Here is a 13,294-nt window from a genome sequence, read left to right on the forward strand (position 1 = left end):
GTATCCATTTACTGACAAATGCCATAATTCCATTCTTCTTTATGGCTGAGTAATATTCCATTGTTTTTATGTACTGCATTTTCTTTATCCATTCATCTGTTGAAAGGCTTAGGTAGGTTCCATAATTTAACTATTGTGAATTGAGCTTTATGAGCTCTTTCTACCTCTGTTGATATGTGCTCTTATTTTGTTGTGTACTGTAGATAAGATGGGCACTGAGGAAATCTTGTTCTGTATTTTGTTCAGTGCTTTTTATGATTAAATTTATCCTGCCTCCATTCTGTGTTCCCAGAAATGTAATGGTTGAATGTAAAAATCAATAATTTTATTGATTCTGCCTGTTTGATAGATGAAGGGGTTTTCACCAACTCTTCATGTAGCCCAAACTTTGTCCCTCAGTCCCTTTGACATCTGTCCTACTTGTTTTCAAATCCTGACAGATGTTAGGTTTTTGTTCTATACTTGTCTCAACTTTTTGTGTTTTTCTGAAGCTGTATTACAATAGATATTTCTGATCACCATTTCACTTTGACTTCACGTTTCTATTCCCAGTTCTCAGTTTCTGCTTTTTTCAAATTATCTTCAACAGGTGTGACTTGGCAGTTCATGTATTTTAGAAGTATTCAGAAGTAACCATGAAGGACTGGAGATGATCCAGGCAAGGTGGCATACAATTGTAATACCAGTGACTATGGAGGCTGAGGCTGGAGGATTGTAAAGTTCAAGGCCAGCCTCAGCAATTTAGTGAGACCCTGTCTCAAAATAAACAATAAAAAGGGCTGGGGATGTAGCTCAGTGGTGAAGTGTTTTTCTAGTGTGTTCAAGGTCCTAGGTTTAATCTCCAGCACTACAACAAAACAAAAGTAACTAAATATTAGACTTTGGTATGAAGAAGATTCACATCTGAGATTATAATATTTTAATGGAAGTGTGGCATCATATTTTCTGATTTTGAGTAATAAATGCTTTTGCTAAGGAAAACTAATATAACAGTTAAAGTCTCCCTGTAATTCCACCTGCAGATAGTAAATACACTGTCAAGGTAACCTGACATTTTGTAAACTCTTTATTGTAGCTCCTGCAGGAGCCTGTGGTGTTGTACTGGCACCACCCGCAGGAACCGCTACAAATTCTAGGGCTGTCCTCTTCACTGTGGGGTCTCCTCCACACAGCGCCACAGGCCCCACTTGTACCCATATGGTCCTACGAACAAGAACCACCTCAGGTGAGAAATGTTTGTCCTATTCAATCTGTGGCAAGTATTTGGAGTGTGGTATTCTGAGGGTAATGTAGTGTTACAACTTAAACAAGTCACTGAATTTCTTTGGTCTTCAGTTTCTTTGCCAGTGAACAAGGGTTATAAGTACTAAATGAGGCAGCATTTTGGATGGGGGGACTTCGTAAAGTAAAAGTGCTACATTATATATATATAAATCTAGAAATATCCATTATGCTTGTATGTTCATATGTAATATATATAATATAAAATATAAATAATTGATCCATGAAGAAGCAGCTGTCTAACCATAGTGATTCTCAACTTATATTTTGAAATCTTATTTTAGTATATTGTTTATTTAGTTTTCTAGAAGCTTAAGTTTTATTTTTGAACTTTGGGTTCCACTGTTTCTTTTCTATTTGAAAAACCTTAATATTATATTTTCAAAATAATGTTGCTACACTCATCCATAGCAACCATGTTCATAGGAAGTGACACATTATGTTTAGATAGGCTAATATATTTTTATTATTATCCATATTCTATAAGTAGTTTATTAATAGAGAAATTAAGAAAGTATTTAGATTGGACTCAAAGTATATAATACCATCATATATATTGTGCTTTGTGTTATTTAAGTTCTCTTATTCTAAATAAGTTGCTAATCAGGATATTAGTATCAACAAAAAAAGATAGGTAGAATTAAAATCTTAGTTTTATAAATATTTATAATTTTATACGATAAGTAAGAAAATGCCATTTTAAAACATTAACATTTTATATCTGTTAATTGTAGTGACATTTTTAAAAACTTAATACCCAGTCTTGTCAAGCTTTAGTGGGATATATGTGCTTACAGCTGCTATAGAAAATAATGTGGCAATTCTTAGGAAAAGCTGTAAAAATGTTTATAATATTCATATGTGGTAATTCCTTTCTTGTTTATAATACCACTATTGAGTATTTATCACATAGAAGTCATTTGAAAGAAGGAAAAACTTGGTTAATTTCATTGCAGTGATATTTGTAACATGAAAAAAAAATCAAATAGTATAAATGACTCCAGATAAACTTCACATATATAAAGATTATAAATTACTATATATCTATTGAATCTTATAATTATGAAACTGATGGAGCAACCAGGAAAAATGTTTATGGTACAAATTTTTTAGAGTAGAATATAAGAAAACTAGCTCTGATATCTATAAAATATACACATAGACAAGGATTGTAAGTGAACATGGAAAACTAAAAACTATTCATATGGTAAAGTTGGGTGGGGATAAGGGACTTTTGTTTGAACTTTATTACTCAGTAGGTTTTGTTCAGTAAATAAGAGGAGCAGTGGGTGTAAAAGCCCCTCTGTGACCTAACTCAGGATGCTGTGCTGTGTTTTATGTTTCCTTGCAGTGGGGTCCAGCAGCTCAGGAGGCTCTCTGTGCTCTGCAAGTGGCCGTGTGTGCGTGGGCTCCCCACCTGGCCCGGGCTTGGGCTCTTCCCCACCGGGAGCAGAGGTAGCTCCCAGCCTGAGATATGTGCCTTATGGTGCTTCACCCCCCAGCCTAGAGGGGCTTATCACTTTTGAAGCCCCCGAACTGCCAGAGGAGACACTGATGGAGGTAGAGAAAAGACTACAGTGGTGTGTTAATATAATGTTGATATGATGTGAGTGTTCTAGTGATGACAAAAGGATAAAATAAATTGAGCAGTTCTGAAATTATGCTCCTCCCCCCTGCCCCCATACTGGGAACATGAACCCAGGGGCATTCTATTGTTGAGCTACATCCCCAGCTCTTTTTTAAATTTTTTATTTTGAGACAGGGTCTTGTTAAGTTTCTGAGGCTGCCCTTGAACTTCCTGCCTTAGCCTCCCAAGCTGCTGAGTTTACAGACATCCAGAGGCACTCAATCACTGAGCCATGTCCCTAGCCTTTTTTTATATTTTATTTAGAGACAGGGCCTCACTAAGTTGCTGAGGCTGCTTTGAACTCATAATCCTCCTGCCTCAGCCTCCCAAGCTGTTGGGATTACAGGAGTGCACCACCATGTCTGGCTTCTTTCTTTTCTATTTGAAAAACATTAATATTATATTTTCAAAATAATGTTGCTACACTCATCCATAGCAACCATGTTCATAGGAAGTGACACATTATGTGTTCTCAATTTTTTATCCAAAGTTTATTTACTATTTATAATATTTTAAAGCATAATCTGTGTCCTAAAAAGTAAGCTTTTATTCTCAAAGTTTTCTTTGATAAAAATAAATAGGCATAATTGATTTATTATTTTAAATTTTAAAAATAAAACATCATTTATTTATTTGGCACTGGGGATTGAACCCAGGGGCACTTAACCCCTGAGCCACATTCCCAGCCCTTGTTTGTATTTTTTTAAGTTTAGAGACAGGGTCTCACTGAGTTGCTTAGGACATTGATAAGTTGTAGAGGCTGGCTTTGAACTCTCCGTCCTCCTGCCACAGCCTCCTGAGTCTGGGATTACAGGCGCCCAGCTAATTTAAAATTTTTAACAATAATAGTAAACCAGTAATGACATATTTTGTTCATTAATAAAGTAATATACCTACCAAATGGACTGGATGCTCATATTTATAGATTAGTACCTTTTCTCTGTGGGTCCACTTCTCCAGAAAAGAAACATATTGTATATAACTTGAAATATGTGAACATAAATCCAGAACCAGAGTATGTTTTATGATTTCAGAGCTGTGTATGCTTAGTTCCTCAATCCTGACTCAAGGAAAACACTCTGTAGGATGATGTGTCTGTCCTCAGTCCCTGAATGCCTGAGGTCTTAACTTAACCTGAGGTTTAAATTAAAATGATCAACTTTCTGGGCCAACTAAAGAGCAAATTTTTTCTCCATTTAGGATCTCTAATATTTCTATTTTGTATGAATAAGAATTAACTTTTCACATAAAAATTACAAAATATTGCATGCAAATTTTTAGTAGAGATTTTGTGGTAGTAATTTTGAAGATGTATCTAGTCCAATCTAAAGTTGGAAAAAATAAACCTGAGTATTTTTTTTAGTCTACATCTAATTAGACATAAATTACATTCCAGTACATGTTTGAACATGTTGGAGCATATAGTTGACAATATGTTGTCACAGAGCAGAGAGACTCAAAAATTGAATGGTTTATTCTCCTGTATCTAAGAAAACTATTATCTTCTTTTAGTCATAAAAGGAGAATAAGTTATTCAATTAACTTTTAGGCCATGCTTGAGATTTCAAAATACATTTACAACTAAACAAAAATCTCAAAGCAAAAATTGAGTACGTATTTTAAAATTACAGCATCCCTCAGATTGCTGTTCTTTCTTCCTATGCTCCTCTCTTTAACTAACTGAAAAGAACACAGAAAATTAGAGCTTTGGTATTAGGAATCTACTATTGACTGAAAAATCAATAGAAACTAAAATAACAATAACAACTCACTGAACTATGAAGAATTGTGATTTAAGAGCTAGGCATACTAGCACATACCTGTAATGCCAACTACTTAGGAGGATTCCTTGAGCCCAGGAGATAAGAGACGACCTGGGCAACATAGCAGGGATCCCATCTCAAAAAATTTTAAAAAGTGATTTTAGTGTGCAGAGTATCCTTGCATTTAATTTTTTTTTTTTTTTAATTCTTTTGTTTTAATTCTGGTAAAAGCACAGTGTCTTGCTCTTTTTGGAGCTAACTTATGTGAGTGCTCTAAAACATACATAAACACTTGCACAAACCCACATTGGTTTCATTTTTGTTTTCTTACCAGCTTTTTGAAATTTAAAAATGTCAATTTCCTTTGATCATTCTGACATTCATAAGTATGGAAAAACACTATGTATAGAAAAAATACAGTCAAACTTTTTTTTTTCCTGTACTGGGGATTGAACTCAGGGCCTAAGCAAGCGCTCTACCAGTGAATTGCATAACTTTATCTCCAGTCCTTTTGTTTGTTTGTTTCTGAGTTATCCAAGCTGGCCTCAAACTTGTCTTCTTGCTTCAGCCTCTCAAGTAGATGGAATTGCAGGTGTGTGCCCCCATACCCAGCTATATACAGAAATTCTTTATCTAGAGTGTTCTAAGACAGTGTCTTTGCTGCAGCGAGAACACACAGATACCTTACGCCATCTGAATGTGATGCTGATGTTCACGGAGTGTGTGCTGGACCTAACAGCTGTGAGGGGGGGGAACCCTGAGCTGTGCACATCTGCTGTGTCCTTGTACCAGATTCAAGAGAGTGTGGTTGTGGACCAGATCAGCCAGTTGAGCAAAGACTGGGGGTACGTGCCACCGCCTGTCATTTCATTGCTATATTCATGCTTTCTGTAACTTTGTGCCTGAGCTGCTGGCATTGTCAGCTACTGAAGGTCAAATATTATTAAAATCTTCAAAGGAATCTCTAAGTTACTTTATTGTGTAAGATGTCACTGTATGAGCTAAGAGAATTTTATAATTTAAGCCTTGCCTTTATTGGGAGATGGTGTGGATTTTTATCTGAGCATTTCTATTGTAGTCAAAGTTCACACATCTGTCTTCATGTCAAATCTTCTCCCTTCAGGGGTTATATTTGCGTTAAAAAACCTAGAAGGAGGATATGCTTATAGAAAGGATATTTGAATGGTGGCCTGATATTGGAGCCCCAAGTCTGGTGGGTTGGTTCTCAAGGTAACTCTCTATTCCTGTCTTCTGGTACAGGCGGGTAGAACAGCTGGTGTTATACATGAAAGCAGCACAGCTGCTTGCAGCTTCCCTGCATCTTGCCAAAGCTCAGATCAAGTCTGGGAAGCTGAGCCCATCCTCGGCCGTGAAACAAGGTATGGCAGCTGTGGCTTTAGGAGTTCTGGAGTTCGTCCCTTCCTGTCCAGTGGAGAGAGAGGCACTGTGCTATTCAGTATCCTAATAGGGAAAAATATGTTGATGTTTTGTTTTTCACCATGTATTTGATACAGAAAGGTTGTAAGGACTTTATTTTGTCATTTCATACTGAAATAGAGATCATAGAACCGGATTTCCAATCCTTCCTTTCAGTGATCATATAATGTTACTTTCCTTAAATCAGCACAAAAGGTGTGTGTCACTGTGTCATCATTTCTAAAGGAAAATTAAAATTAGTTCTCATCTCAACTTTTTTTCCAGTTGTCAAAAATCTGAATGAGCGATATAAATTCTGCATCACCATGTGCAAAAAAATCACAGAAAAGCTGACTCGCTTCTTCTCTGACAAACAGAGATTTATTGATGAAATCAACAGTGTAACTGCAGAGAAACTCATCTATAATTGTGCTGTGGAAATGGTAACCTTTTTTAAGGTTTAATATTGTATAGCACGGCAGTACTTTAAGAGTATCTTTTGAATCCAGAGTATTATAATTATTATTGTGATAACATCCTACAAAAGGAGGAATTGAAGTTCTCTAACATTTTTTTTTTTTTAGTGGAGGGAGGGTATTGGGGATTGAGGGTATCAGGCACTCAACTACTAAACTACATCCTCAGCCCTATTTTGTATTTTATTTAGAGACAGGGTCTTACTGAGTTGCTTAGTGCCTCTCCATTGCTGAGGCTGGCTTTGAACTTGTGATCTTCCTGCTTCAGCCTCTCAAGGTGCTGAGATTACAAGCATTGCCACCATGCCCAGCCTTACCAACATTGAAGTAACATTTAATATAATATATTTAATGAACTTCCTTAAGTCTGGCTACCACTTTTGATAAAATTCTCTTTTCTCTTTTTATTTTTGTGGTATGGTGATTAAACCCAGGGCCTTGTGCATGCTAGGCAAATGCTCTATCACTGCATCACCAGCCCAGAATTTTTTTATATCTCCTGCTAAACTTTGCTAAGATTAGGCATGGTGTCATCTTTTAGTAGTTTGCATTTAAAAGCATTAACTGGACCTGTTTCTACATTTTCTATTATTTAAGAAATTTTAGCTTAGTAAAACTGTTAGAAAATATACTGCTTTGTTAACCAATATAAAAATTCATGGGCACAGATTCCACTTAACTGACCTTATTAAAGTACAAGCATCAAGTAAAATCTACTTTTCTAATTGTCTGGTTATAATATCAAAAATAATTTGTTTTCTTTCTCTACTGGGGAAAAATTGCTCTGAAGCATAGATAAAAATAGAAGCTATTAAATAAGTGATTAAGTGGGGAAAGTTTATTTTTGACTAATCTTTTTTTTTTAACCATAGTAATGTAATTGATTTTACCTATTTGTGTACTTTGAATTGTACTATTACTATACTCTTAGTCTTATTTCAAAAGCGATTAAAATGAATAGTCACATGAAAATAACAAGAATATAAAATGACAGGAATAATATACATTTTATTGTTCTAAACTGTTGATAGGAATAATATGCATTGTATTACTCTACACTGAATTAAGAGTTCATAAGGCCAATGAAGAGAGTGTTTCTGATGAGGATGCATTCTATTATTCAGTATTCTTAACAGGGAAAAAGATCCCAGCTAATGAGGAGATCTCAAGTTCGGGGCCAGCCTGGGCAACTTAGTGAGATTCTATCTCCAAATTAAAAATAAAAAGGTCCAGAGATGTAACTCAGTGGTAAAGTGCCCCAGGGTTCAATCCCCAGCAACCCCCCTCCCCCTAAAAAAAGACTTTTTAAGAATTTTGTGCCCAGAAAAATGTCCTCTCATAAGGAATTATAATGCTTCTTTCCTTTCTGATAATAACAGCCCTGTAACTTAAGTAGGTTCTTCTTTTTGCCCTAGTTGCTTAGGAAGCTTAGAGGTATCAACAGTTACATTTTAGTTATATTTTTCTCTTTCGTTTTCATTGCTTTGATTTTCTTTATCTATTTTATTTGGTTGACTATAAATGTCTTTAAATTATTTTTTGAAAGAGCATATTAACAATTAGAATACTAGATTACTGAGAGTTCTGGCATTTAGTGATCAAAGAGAACATAAGGATGCTGTTAGGAAAACCCGTATGAATAACACTACCATTCTCTCTTTCTGCAAAGACCTCTTCCCACCTTTCCCATTACTCAGCTCATTCTTGCTCCTCTTTATGATTCAGCCTAAACATTATCTTCTGGAGGCTTCCCCTAATATCCTCTTGCAGGGTTAGGTGGACTTCCTGTGTATTCTATACCATCCTGATGCTTTCTCCTGAAATAAGACTTGTCCCTTAAAATTAGAAATGCATATTTTGGCCCGGCATGGTGGCGCACACTTGTAATCCCAGCAACTCAGGCTGAGGCAGGAGGATCTTGAGTTCAAAGCCAGCGTCAGCAATGGAGAGGCCCTAAGCAACTCAGGAGACCCTATCTCTAAATAAAATACAAAAAAGGGCTGGGGATGTAGCTTGATGGTCAAGTGCCCCTGGGTTCAATGCCTGGTACCAAAGAAAGGAAGAAATGCATGTTTTGCAGACTTATGTCTTCCTTTAGACTGTGAGCACTCCTTTATTTATATGCTGAGTGCCTGGCATTAGTAGGTGCTCAGTAATTATCTATGAATGAATAACTACACATACCTGAAAATTCTTTTGACTAGAAAAAGAAGCCAACAAATGACTTTTAACATCATTTCATCATATTACTGTAACAATCTTTTAATGAAGTTTACTTTAAGTAGCTCATCCTGATGAATCTAAGTTCTGTATAGTTTAGTAGGCTATAGCATTTCATCAAAATGTGTTAATTTTAGGTAGATGCTATTTAAAAGCTGCATTGCTAAGATGAATTTGTATTTTCTTGGAAAATTTGAGAATTTTTTGTTGACTGGTTCCAGGTTCAGTCTGCAGCCCTGGATGAGATGTTTCAGCAGACTGAAGATATTGTTTATCGTTACCATAAGGCAGCCCTTCTCTTGGAAGGCCTAACTAAGATTCTACAAGACCCTGCAGATATTGAAAATGTACATAAATGTAAGCTGACCTACACAGTAGTCTTCCAGTATCTACAGTTTTGCTTCCCACATTTTCAGTACCCAAGGTCAACCAAGGTGTAAAAATATTAAATGGAAAACTCAGAAACAAACAATCCATAGTGTGATAAATTGCTCCTTCCCTTTGTCCAGCCTATCCATGCTATTAGATATACCACCCACCTTTTAGTCACTTAGTAGCTCTCTTGGTTATCAGATCTCTTGTCTTAGTATTGCAGTGCTATTAGATAGTTTGATACTCTTGATGCTTTCAGGCATTCATTGGGGGTCTTGGAATATATCCGTTGGGGATAAGGAAAGACCATTATATTTATTGATGGCAATTTAGTTGTCTCTTGCAGTATATAATAAAAACAGCTTAGGGGGGCTGGGGTTGTGGCTCAGTGGTAGAGTGCTTGCCTAGCACACATGAGGCACTGGGTTCAAACCTCAGCACCACATAAAAATGAAATAAAGATATTGTGTTTACCTACAACTAAAAAATATTAAAACAAAAGAGCTTAGGGTTTATAAACATACTGCCTGGGTTGAATCTTGGATTTCCAAACTTGAGTAAACCATTTAACCTTTCTATTGTGTTATTTTCTTATACTATATGATGCGGATAGCATTGCCTACCTTGCAGAGTTTTGAGGATTGGAGATTATGCGTGTAAATTACAGATGGTTTTTAGATTTCTACTCTGCATTCCTTTTTAGCAAGTGTGTGCTCATGTATGTAGGAGAATGTTGTTTTTATTGTTGAACATAACTCTCTTAAGCATCCTGGGCTTAGTGACTGAAGAATCCTATAAAGAGCCTATGTACTGCAGATTGATACTGTATAGAATATGTAATGGAGAATGATACTGTACTGGATATGTACTAGAGATGGATAGGATTCCAGGGGATATTACTACTTATCAGATATAAGACCAGCAATCTGATTTTCGAGGAGAAGGTGATGTTAAAATCCAAATGTTCTCTATGTGATGTGCTTCTCTGAATTTTACCGCTAAGTTAAAAATCATATGTCTAAACTATTACCAGATAGAAGAAAATATATTCTATTACCTTCAGGGAAAAGATTGAAAAGAGACAATGATTCCAATAGAGTTAGTGATTTTTTTCCCCTTAGTTGTTCTTTCCTTGGTTTTGAAAATATAAGTACTTTTAATTCTGATTTTTTAAAAAATTATTTCTAGATAAATCTAGTATTGAAAGAAGATTGTCAGCACTCTGCTGTAGCACTGCGACTGTGTGAGAAGCAGGCATGTCCATGGACCGGCGTGGGAGCATGAGGTGATACATTTGAGATTACAGCTTGGTTCTGTCACCCATCCCCAGGAAACTAGTTTAACTGGTGACTACCAAAGAACAAGCAGCAATTTCAAAAAGGAAAAACAATCCAAAAACTACATGTCTGTAGAAAATCTGCCTTACTGGAGAAGATACTCCCTTTTCCCTTTTTCTTTGTAGAAGCAGAAGCAGGAGTATTCCAGTTTGCTCCCTGTTTGAACTTGGTAAATAAACATACCTTAGAACTAGAATTATCATTTATTATTATGGATAATTAAACATGAAATAAGGCAAGTGGCACTTCACTCAGTTCATAGAGCAATGTATGAAATGCCATGTGTTTGCTGAGGTGTACACAAGCAAGAATATACACCTCGTCAGACAGTTTGATGTTTGGGGTGAGTTTGTCTGAACCTGAGCATGCATCTTTCAACAGCTCAGGAAGAAATAGTTTAAGAAGAATCAAAAGATGGCTCTTGGAAGAAATTTTGAAATCTTCAATTTGATCTAGTATGGACATACGTTAATTCTTCCAAAATCTTTCATATTGCACTAATTTATTAAAACAACTGTGTATTGGATTTTGCAATTTAAAACTAACTGAGGCACAATGGACTTGTTTAAAGTATTTTACTTGATTATATATATATACCCTTTCCAGAATTCACATGTAATCTCTATTGAACTTTTAAATGATCAAAACTTGTGTTCATGTGAATCTTTGCATTTTTTATTTGTTTATTTACACCTACAGATCTTCTTAGTAATATTTTGAGTTGCTGATGTTTACTTTGTTTGCATTTTTCCTTGTGCATGCAAAATGTGCATTGATGCCTGTGACTTTAGGTTTATTAAAGAATAGGTTTATTTGGACAGTATTAGAAAAACTATCATGAATCAAGAGATACTCTTGAGAATTTTCATAGGGCCAAAACAAAGTTGGTGATCAAAGGCTTGTTAGTGATCTGGAGTTTCTACATGAAGTTAGTGAAAAATTAGGTTTGTTTTCTCTTAGGAAAATGGCAGCTCTCTCCAGCCTAACGTGTATTTTTAATGTTAATCCTGACAGTTCACCAAATAGCTTGTAATGGAAAAGCAGGCAGTTAACATCCTTTTAGGAATGTTTCATATGTTGTATATTATTTGGTTTCTTTTACTTACCTGCTTGAATACTTGAAATAAACCATTCACCAGTTTTAATCCTATTATTTTAAGCCTTTTACATAAAATATTTTGAACTGACAGTGTGCAGAAGCTCTTTGGCATTACTCTAATTTTAGTGTACTGATAAAAACAAACAAACATGGATTTCCTTTACTTTGACAAAGTAATGTAATTTCTATTTTATTTATCTGTATGAAATTCCAGCAGTTAATTTGAACATTTATTTATATGATGTTTGTATTTTTAGGTCTTTAATACAATGTCTTTCTACCTCTCATTTGTAACTGCATGCGATATTCTTGAAACTAGTTAAAACTCACTGAATTGTTGTGTAATAGCCTTTTTATTATTACCTATACAAATGTATATTAAGGTAAAATAAAACTGACAGTGTTTCTAGGTTACAGTTGGGTCCATATTAAATGGCTTGTCAAGGCAGATACTTCCTTAGTCTGGGGACTTGGTCATTAAGGTCCTTTGCCACATCCCAGGATTTCCCAGGATTTAAGATTCTTGGTGACTGTCATTCAGGCTTCCATAAACTGATGATCACTTCCCCTTCTTGCTTAGTGATACTGTATTTTTGTATAATTTTTAGAGTTTACACTTTCCTCCGTGTTCTCCCCTGTATTATCTCAGTTGATCCTCTGTGTGGGTGGGTAGGGTTATTCTGCCCCCTCTCTAACTTTTTTTAAACACATGATGAAACAGGTTCAAAGAGGGTAAGTGATTAGTCTGAAGTCAGGAACTAGGAAAGTGGTCAAGCCATGCTTTGTAACTTCCAAGTTCTTTGTTCTTCCTCTTGTGTAGTCAAGGTCTTGTTATTGTTAGTGTGTATGAAACAGTGAAGTCTCAACAGCAGAGAACAAACTGTAAATTTATGAGTAATGGTTCTGATTATATTTCCATTATCAAGGCTGATTGTTTTAAGAGATTTTTGCCTTGATTATAGCAATAATAATAAACAAGTGCTTTATGTTTCCATGAGTATTTTTTAATTTCTTTTTTTGTTGGGGGAGGGTACTGGGAATTGCACTGGCAGGGGTACTCACATTGAGCTCTATCTCCTGCCCTTTTTAAATTTTGAGACAGGGTCTTGCTGAGTTGCTCAGGCTGCCCTCAAACTTATGATCCTTCTGCCTTAGCCTCCTGAGTAGCTGGGATTACAGGTGTGTACCTAGTGTATTTTTAAATTTCATATCACCTATTTCTTTTTTTTAATTTATTTTTTTAAAAAATAAATGACAGAGTGCATTACAATTCTTATTACATGTACACAGTACAATTTTTCATATCTCTGTATATAAAGTATGTTCACACCAATTCATGTCTTCATACATGACCTTTGGATAATGATGTCCATCACATTCTACCATTATTGCTAACCCCCTGCCCCCTTCCTCCCTCCCCCTCTGCCCTATCTAGAGTTTGTCTATTCCTCCCATGCTCCCCCTCCCTACCCCACCTATTTCATGAAGTAGAAAAAATGGCAACATTCAAACTGGTCACAGTGATGCACAATTCTAATCCTGGAGACTTGGGAAGTTGAAGCAGGAGAATCACAAGTTTGAGACCAGCCTCAGCAATTTAGTAAGACCTTGTCTTAAAAAAGAAAAGAAAGAAATGACCAGGGGTATAGCTCACTGGTAGAGCACCTCTGGGTTAATACTTGGAAAATTGTGGACCATTACAA

At 35.7% G+C, this 13,294-nt stretch overlaps 1 protein-coding gene across 8 annotated transcripts in view; it reads left to right on the plus strand.

The window, feature by feature from the left end:
• The window catches only part of Ulk2 (unc-51 like autophagy activating kinase 2), a 104,591-nt gene extending 92,008 nt beyond the window's left edge, over positions 1 to 12,583 (plus strand). For 4 of the 8 annotated variants that reach the window (XM_015506822.2, XM_048786266.1, XM_048786262.1 and 1 more), the window contains 7 exons: positions 1,076 to 1,225; positions 2,633 to 2,841; positions 5,338 to 5,516; positions 5,932 to 6,050; positions 6,373 to 6,530; positions 9,005 to 9,140; positions 10,344 to 12,583. In XM_015506822.2, the coding sequence (XP_015362308.1) occupies positions 1,076 to 1,225; positions 2,633 to 2,841; positions 5,338 to 5,516; positions 5,932 to 6,050; positions 6,373 to 6,530; positions 9,005 to 9,140; positions 10,344 to 10,402 (1,010 nt within the window). In that variant the 3' untranslated portion in view covers positions 10,403 to 12,583. Of the gene's footprint in view, positions 1 to 1,075; positions 1,226 to 2,632; positions 2,888 to 5,337; positions 5,517 to 5,931; positions 6,051 to 6,372; positions 6,531 to 9,004; positions 9,141 to 10,343 lie in introns of those variants that run through there. The other 4 variants (XM_048786259.1, XM_048786268.1, XM_048786274.1 and 1 more) reach the window with 4 other exon arrangements.
• Positions 12,584 to 13,294: the final 711 nt, after the last annotated feature.

The sequence above is a fragment of the Marmota marmota genome, unplaced genomic scaffold (genome assembly GCF_001458135.2).
Source record: "Marmota marmota marmota unplaced genomic scaffold, marMar, whole genome shotgun sequence".
In the NCBI taxonomy this organism is placed as follows: Eukaryota; Metazoa; Chordata; class Mammalia; order Rodentia; family Sciuridae; genus Marmota; species Marmota marmota.